At 39.4% G+C, this 7,648-nt stretch overlaps 1 protein-coding gene across 3 annotated transcripts in view; it reads right to left on the bottom strand.

Annotated features, from left to right (window-relative positions):
* Positions 1-7,648, bottom strand: part of Sntg1 (syntrophin gamma 1) — a 400,484-nt gene that overhangs the window by 172,330 nt on the left and 220,506 nt on the right. For all 3 annotated transcript variants that reach the window (XM_005362238.2, XM_026786566.1, XM_026786567.1), the window contains one exon: positions 218-271. In XM_005362238.2, coding sequence (XP_005362295.1) covers positions 218-244 — 27 coding nt within the window. In that variant the 5' untranslated portion in view covers positions 245-271. The remainder of the gene's footprint in view (positions 1-217; positions 272-7,648) is intronic.

Below are 7,648 nucleotides of genomic sequence, written 5' to 3'. Positions count from 1 at the left end.
GAGGAGAGGAGAGGAGAGGAGAGGAGAGGAGAGGAGAGGAGAGGAGAAAACTATATTGCTCAACAAAAAGAATTTAAAATAAATAAAATAATAAAAACAAATAAATTGTATTCTGGTGTTAATGAGTCTTTTCCTTAGGAAAAGTTTCATGTTTATAGAGTCTGGTCAAGTGTTTTCTAATTAAAATCTGCAACAGGCAAAAATTTTTTTGACTTACCTCCTCACAGGTAGTTCTGAAATCCATGTGCTGTGGCACTCTGAAGGATGCGTTCTGCAAAGACAGAAAGAGTGAGTTGTTACAGGCAGCACGGAGGGCAACACAGAGCGTAGCACAAGAAGCCCAAATACTGCCCTGGGAAAAGTATACACAGCCAGCTAAAAGAAGCAAAACCATAGGGGAAAGGAGGCCATTAAAAATGTTCACTTCAAGCTTTGGTGAGGTATGAACAACTCCCAATCATGTAGTGCAATGGAGAAATTCCCATCCCTCCACCTGTCTTCTTAGAGGGTATTTGGCCATGTGATTAGGCTCATTTCTCAGGTTCTTCCTTATTTGTGCCATTTATTTCGAAACCTCAGTCTTTGAGAGGGAGAACTTCAAAAGGTATAATTAAACCTTGCCTTTCATCTTATTCTTGAATGAAAGGTGAATTAATTTTACTCTTTATAACTGAAATGTTACATGCATGAATTATTATCTCTGGAACTTAAATTTTTATTCAGACAATTAAGATGCAATAAAGTAAGTTACTCATCAGTTTGCATGATAATAAGACAATTGAAAATAAAAATGTTCAACATTTTCACATAGAGGTGACTATATAACTATGCGATGAAGACAGATTTAAATGCATACAATGCTTTAAAATTTTTATTTTAGCATTATCTTTCCAATATATTTTGAAGTTAAGAAAACTAAGCATTTACAAAGAAAAGCATTTCTATATTATAAAATAAAAGTGTCCAGCTAAATATAATGATTACACAAGGAAAATCTCAGAGAAAAATGTTTAGTCTTCAAAATAGAAAACACTACACTACTTAAAAATTACTGTCTTTGAAGGAGTAAAAGTCTTCCTCCTGTGTCACAATGTGTTGTACGAGATCAAGGAACGCTTGATCAAGCAAGTGCAAAAAAAACCAGTATGGGAAGAGCCTTCACTCTCATGATTGCTTGGCTTCCACAGAATTGAAATTTGCAATTATGCAGTAAAAATAAATAAATAAACAGACCTAGGTATTTTATGTGACATATAAAGTATACAGAATATGTTTTGTGGGTGTAAACCTAATTTTATTTTACTAAAATATGTAAGAAGATATTATTGTTCTAAAACAATAAGAAATCATTAGCCATTAAAAATTACAGTTACAAAATAGCAACGGAAATAGTTCTATGGTTGTAGGTCATCATAACCTGAAGAATTTCTTGAGATGCAAAAGCATTACAAAGGATGAGAAACAGCAATTTAGAGGGTCTTGTTTTCTTGACACCCTCCTTCCCCTCTGGAGAATATAATCTTGCCACTTCCTCTTCTGTGGCATTCCCTGAACTCTGAGGGTAGGTATTTGATGGAGACATCAGATTTATGGCTGGGTATCCCAAAGTCTCGTACTCTGTGTACAATGTCTCTATATTTCTACCCACATGCCCATATGCTGCAGGAGGAAACTTCTCTGATCATATGAGAAAAAAAGCACTAACCTGTGAGTATAAGATAATATCATAGGAATCACTTAATCACTTCATTTTTCCCATTTTTAGACAAATATTATTTGGTATTGCCCTGGGTCTCTGGTTCTTCATCACCCAAGCAATGCTAAGTATGGGTCTTATCTCATGGGTATGTATAATCAGTTATCAGAAAGTTACTTCCACAAGTGCTGTGCCACCATAGCCCTAGCATAATTTTCAGTAAGGACATCGTTGTAGATGAAGATTTAAAGCTAGCTTGGTGTTTACATTTCTTTTTTGATAGTGTGCAGAGTACCTTTCTGTGCTGAAGATGCTGAAACATAGCGGTGAAGCTATTGGCAGTTGATAGCCATTGGGAGAGGGAGATTTAGTTTTCTCTAGGAGTATAACCTATGATAGTTGACCATGATCCAGCAGCAGTTCACATATCCAAGAATGTTTGGGCAGCACAAGTCAGTAATGTTTTGCAGGAACTTAAAACTGAAGAGAAGTGGTGATCTGGGAAGGGTCAGGGGATGGTGGGCAAATATGATCAACACAACTATGAAATACACAACGAAGTAAGAAAATTAATAAAAATAGGGTTTCATGCATAAAGCTGCTTTATTCATCAACATATTTCAGAGGAATGCAACTGAAAGCTTACTATGAAAATAAATCTCCATGGCGTTGTGTGGAGATGGAAATAGATTTCATCATTGAAGTTAGTGGACTCAAACAGACAGGCAGGTGAAGAATCAAAGATATGCCTATTTTGGAAAATGATGCTTGTGAACCCACCCACCCAAAAGAACTGGCTGACAGCTTTGATTATAAAAAGCAAAAAGAAGAGTGTAAAAGCCATTCTGCAAAAAAGAAGGCAGGAAAGTTCTGATTTACCCAGCACTGAATGGAATGGAGCAATGTGTTTATACACCTTGATAGTTCAATGTGTTTGTTTGTTTTTGAGATTACATAATACTATTTTATTTTATTAGTTCTTAAAATAGTAAAGCATCTGTGGTGGCACGAGGGAGGGAAATATGTCCTCCCTCTCTGCCCCATGCTACAAGCAGAAGGTGAGGGATCTGGCCAAGGGGTCCTGGTAAGCAGCTTGGTTGTAGTGACCATGGTTGCTGGCTCCACCTCTCTCTGCTTTTCACAATGGCGGACGTCCATTACCACCAGCTCTGGGACTGCCAGGTAGGAGCTGTGCTCACCACTTTAACTCTGAGAAGGAGCATGCAACACATACACCCTTTTTATCTAAGCAATAGCTAAATCTGCCATGCAGCACAATGCACGACCTGGAAATATCTCTGTGTACAGCGGCAGAAATCTGCCCCGCTCTCCTGCCTGTGCTCGCCTAGTAGACCTGATTCCGCTGCCTGCCCAGGCAGAAAGCACTGAGCCACGGGCATGGTCTCAGCTATTTGTTTCAGACCCCAAGTGAGCACACAAGCACCCGGCCCACAAACACCATTCAAGTGTTTGGCCTCCTGTAAGAGCCAGAGTTCACACTGGCAACATGGCCCAGGGAGCCATCATTTGAAACCCACATGGTTTTGTTTTGTTTTGTTTTTGCTACTACTGCTGAATGAGGATGACCTCTCTTAAAGGAGCTGCAGTATCCTGCCAGCTGGGGAAAAAAAAGTATGGCTAACCTTTGCCTTTTTGTGTGTGTCTAGGGTTTCTTTATAAGCTTTCTCAGGTTTTACGTGGATACAGCAGACCTCATTGGAGCACCAGTTTATAGTAGGAGGCCACTTATTTGTTTCCTGGCCGCCCAGACTCCTGAAATAACCACACAGAAACTCTATTAATTAAATCACTGCTTGACCTATTAGCTTTAACTTCTTATTGACTAGCTTTTACATCTTAATTTAACCCATTTCCATTATTTTATATTTTACAATGTAGAACTTTAAGACAATTCTGAAGCCATTTCTGACAACTCTCAGAACTTCCCCACCTCCCCTGGGAACCAAGGACATAACAGCTACGCATGCACATACTGAGATGTTGGGAACTTTCCATCTCCCTGAATAGGGGCAAGATAACCCTTAGGTGTTGATTCAGTTACTGATGTTTTGACTCAGTCCCTGGGAAAGAGGCAAAGTGACCCTCAGATGTCTTCTATCCTCCCGACTGCTGGAAGACCCTGTCATGACAGAATTAATAAAATCCTCATGCTTTTACATCAGCTGTGATATGAGAGATGGTCTCTTGGGGTGACCCCCTCCTCCTCGGTGATTGGACGCTAGGGTCCAACAACCATGAGGTTCGTGGCCTACTAGCAAGGTTCCAGCATGTTGTCTCTGGTGGCAACTCCATGGCATCTCCCTGACTCCGCCTCCTTTCTCCCAGCATTCAGTTTAGTTTTCCCCACCTAGCTCTACTCTACCCTATCACAGGCCTATGACAGTTTCTTTATTAACCAATGCTATTCACAGCATACAGAGGGGGATCCCACAGCAAGCCTGTCAGTTATTTACACTGGACTCTGTAGTTCATCATTTTCCTTATTTCTTACTAGTATTGTGTCTTCATTTCTAAGCTACCTAAGTTAAAATGACTTTCTATTCTCCAGGACATGACAAGGGAAAGCTGTTCTGGGATACGGACAGATGGGAGTCTGGAGGAAGATAATAGATGACAGCATAGGATCAGTTTCAGGATCACTGGGCATTGATTTCCATTTTAGTCCATTCTGACTACCCAGAAAAGTGATGCTAATGTATTAGGCACTCTATCCAACTTAGTCATGCAAGGAGAAATGCCAAGGGAACTCTACTGACTTCAGAATGTAATTTTGTACTTACTTTCAAAAATGATTGTGCATGGTGCACTGAGAATTACTATTACCTCCAAGACATAATTAAGCCTTTCTCAAAATCCTGTCTCTCAAATATGTGCTTACTCAATAACTTAAATCCCACCCAGTGAGGGATTAGAATGTTTGGGGGCTGAGACAGTGCCCCATAGATATATTCTGGCTGAGGAACACAGACTAAAGGTAGGGACACTCAGGCTTAGAGAACATCTGACAGGAGACAGTATCAAAAGGGTGTTGCTCTGGGATAATGCCAAATGGTGAAATCCAGTAGTTGAGAGAACAGTAGAAGAAAAAGAGAAAGAAGAAAGGCCATGTGACTGGTCTTAGCAGCAACTTCAAGTGCAGTACAGCATGAAGCTCCTCCCCGATGCTTACTATGATACAAGAAGCAGAGCCAGAGCCAGCTCACATTGTCCCTAATTGACATCATTAAATTTGTCAGAACAAACCCCAGCACGGTACTGAACACAGATTACCTTAGTGACTTCCACTGAGTTATGTTATGATTAAGCAACAGACGCAAGAGCATTTTGGTCTTAACATTTGTTGGCCTATGCAATGGCATTCAAGGAGAGATTTAGAGGTCGCCTCCCATCAAGAGTAGAATTAGGTACATTTTTAAGAGTGCTGAACTTAGAAAGACCATCTCTCTTTCCCTTCCTACCTTCTATGCAGCAAGTAGACCCTCTCCAAACTCCAGGTATCTTACTTAGACTCCTCAGCCCCAAAAACTGCAGAAAGAAACGCCTGCCCTTTAAGATTCATCTAGTTTCTAAAATGATAGAGCAATTATTTCAGCATATCACCTTCCACTGTCTCAGTGAAACTGAACATTTTCTATGAGTCCAGTCCACATGAACATTCCTATACTTATTAGACTCCTCTTTCTGCACCAGGACCCTAACAGTGATTCTCAGGCCTGGGTTTCTTTGAGCTTCAGTATCAGGTATTCCCTTGAAAGCTCAGTGAAGTAGTTCGGCTAGCGATGACTCCAGACAACCCTATCATTATGTCAAATTAGCTGCTCGTATCAGTGGTGAACCCCCACACTGCCATCACTTGAGAGGTAAGTCAAGACGCTGGTGTGTTTAATGCCAGCCTCGTTTATATAAGGAAATCCTGCCTTCAAAACAAAAGAGCAAACTGAGCAAGTACTAGATTGGAATCTCTCTGGTAATAAACCTGACACAAACATGAGAGAGAAATCAACGCTCAGGTGAAGGCTATAGGGGGATGAGGAAATGAGACAGCTACAATATTCCGAAAATACCAGGAGACAAAAAGCGCCAAAGGGGTGGAATACATTTGACAGAAGAAAAGACAAGAGAGGCAAGGCAAACTGTGACAAGGTTGCATGTAGTGGTAAAATGGGTCTCAGCACTATGAAGAATCCATCGTCCACTTATGTTTCGAGGCCTAATTCTCTCCAGGCAAATAGTCAGAAGTTTCCTCACTGATGAAACTAAGTTTACTCCTGTGCCAATTAAGACAAAATGTGAACCTATTAGCATCCTTCATCGTACAGCACAAGAGTCTCCCAGGCTTATTTTTACTCCTCCCAGTTGATTCTTAAGCAAATGAGAAATATTTGAGCACTAAATTTCTTTTCTGCAGTAGTTGGTGCAAAAGATTATGGAGCTTTTTAGAGTCCCAGGATAAAATGGTTCTCAACTAATCATTCCAAAATGTTTGAAAGATAGCCATGTCTTCCAGATGTATAATGGATCTCTTCAATTGTAAACCAAGTGAGTAAAAATAAGGCCATGGCTTAAAAGTTACAATTATCTAAAAATATTGTTATAATTGTGGATTTTTGACAGGTGTCTGGAAGAAATTATGTGAGACAAACTTTCCTACTCATTGGTAACATCCCACCGTATTTTATCATGAGTTAGAAATGTGAACTTATCGTGTAGGCCGCAGTTGTAATCTGATTTATATGAAAATGAATGAAGGCGCACAAGAAGACACCTGGTTTTCAATTTTCAAATTTTTCTACCTCTTCATGCATAAAATGTAGCATTTGAATTATGCTTTCTGTGAGACACAATTTTAAGTAAATAATGCAGGAGATGAAAGGAAAGAGACATCCACACAAGTTCTTACACAAATCCCAGGCCTCATGTGTCCTAGTCTGAAATATGCCTCCACAATGCCGTGTTTTTGTGCTGTTGATGACAAAACATGTGCTCTTCTCATATCTCAATGTATTTTCCTATGAGCTTTAGCCTTCAGAAAGCCTAGGACCAATGCTATGCTCCAGTTACAGTCAACCAGGTAATACGTAGTTCCCATTTTTAATGACTATGTCTTCCATAGTTATTTCTACTTTCAGTCAGAAGGAAAATGGAGTAGTAAACCCCATGATAAAAAGAATTCTGATATGACTATGTGACCTTGGAAGGAGACTCTGATTGCAGCCCTACACTCCTCAGACCTGCACAGCCAGGGGAGCTGCTTCTGCACCACATATATGTTGAAATTGTGAGGCTGTGTCAAGGCAATATGCTGTCTTCTCAGTTAGACAAAGTTGGTAACTACGATGGAAGAGGGTCACATTATTGCCCAGTTTGCAAGTCTTGCCTGAAAGTCACTACTAGTCTGCAAGACAAGGTAAAACATTTATTCCTAGATAATTACTTTTCCAACAATAGACAAGTCTCAGTACTGATACAACACATGGAAATAAGATCCTTTCCCCCAAGTGCCCCAAAACTTGCCAAAAAAAAGAGAAAAGAAATAAAGAGAAAAAAATTTGTTACTAATATCTTACAGAGTCTTCCATATAAGATGTGATGGTAAGGGAATTGCAAATATTTTTATATATTAATTTAAAGCTAGCTTACCTGTGCCTTAGTTTTCAGACTTGATATAAAAAATATGGATAAAATATGGGTCTCTGATTGTTTCCAGCACGCATGGTGAAATGTCTATAAATTTTAAGAATTTGTTTAAGGAAACACAAACCAAGGCTTGCTTTAAAAATGGCTAATAAAGAAAAAGCAATGACTATGTCAAGAGGTCTACCGAGACACAGATTATCTCTACATCCTGGATCTGCCCAGGAAAACACATCTTTCTGACATGAGAGCCTTAGTTTTAAAAAAAAAAAAAAAAAAAAAAAAAAAAAAAAAAAA

The sequence above is a fragment of the Microtus ochrogaster genome, linkage group LG5 (genome assembly GCF_000317375.1).
Source record: "Microtus ochrogaster isolate Prairie Vole_2 linkage group LG5, MicOch1.0, whole genome shotgun sequence".
Lineage (NCBI taxonomy): Eukaryota > Metazoa > Chordata > Mammalia > Rodentia > Cricetidae > Microtus > Microtus ochrogaster.
Note: the sequence above shows the minus strand (reverse complement) of the source record. Positions and strands in the feature narration are given on the sequence as shown.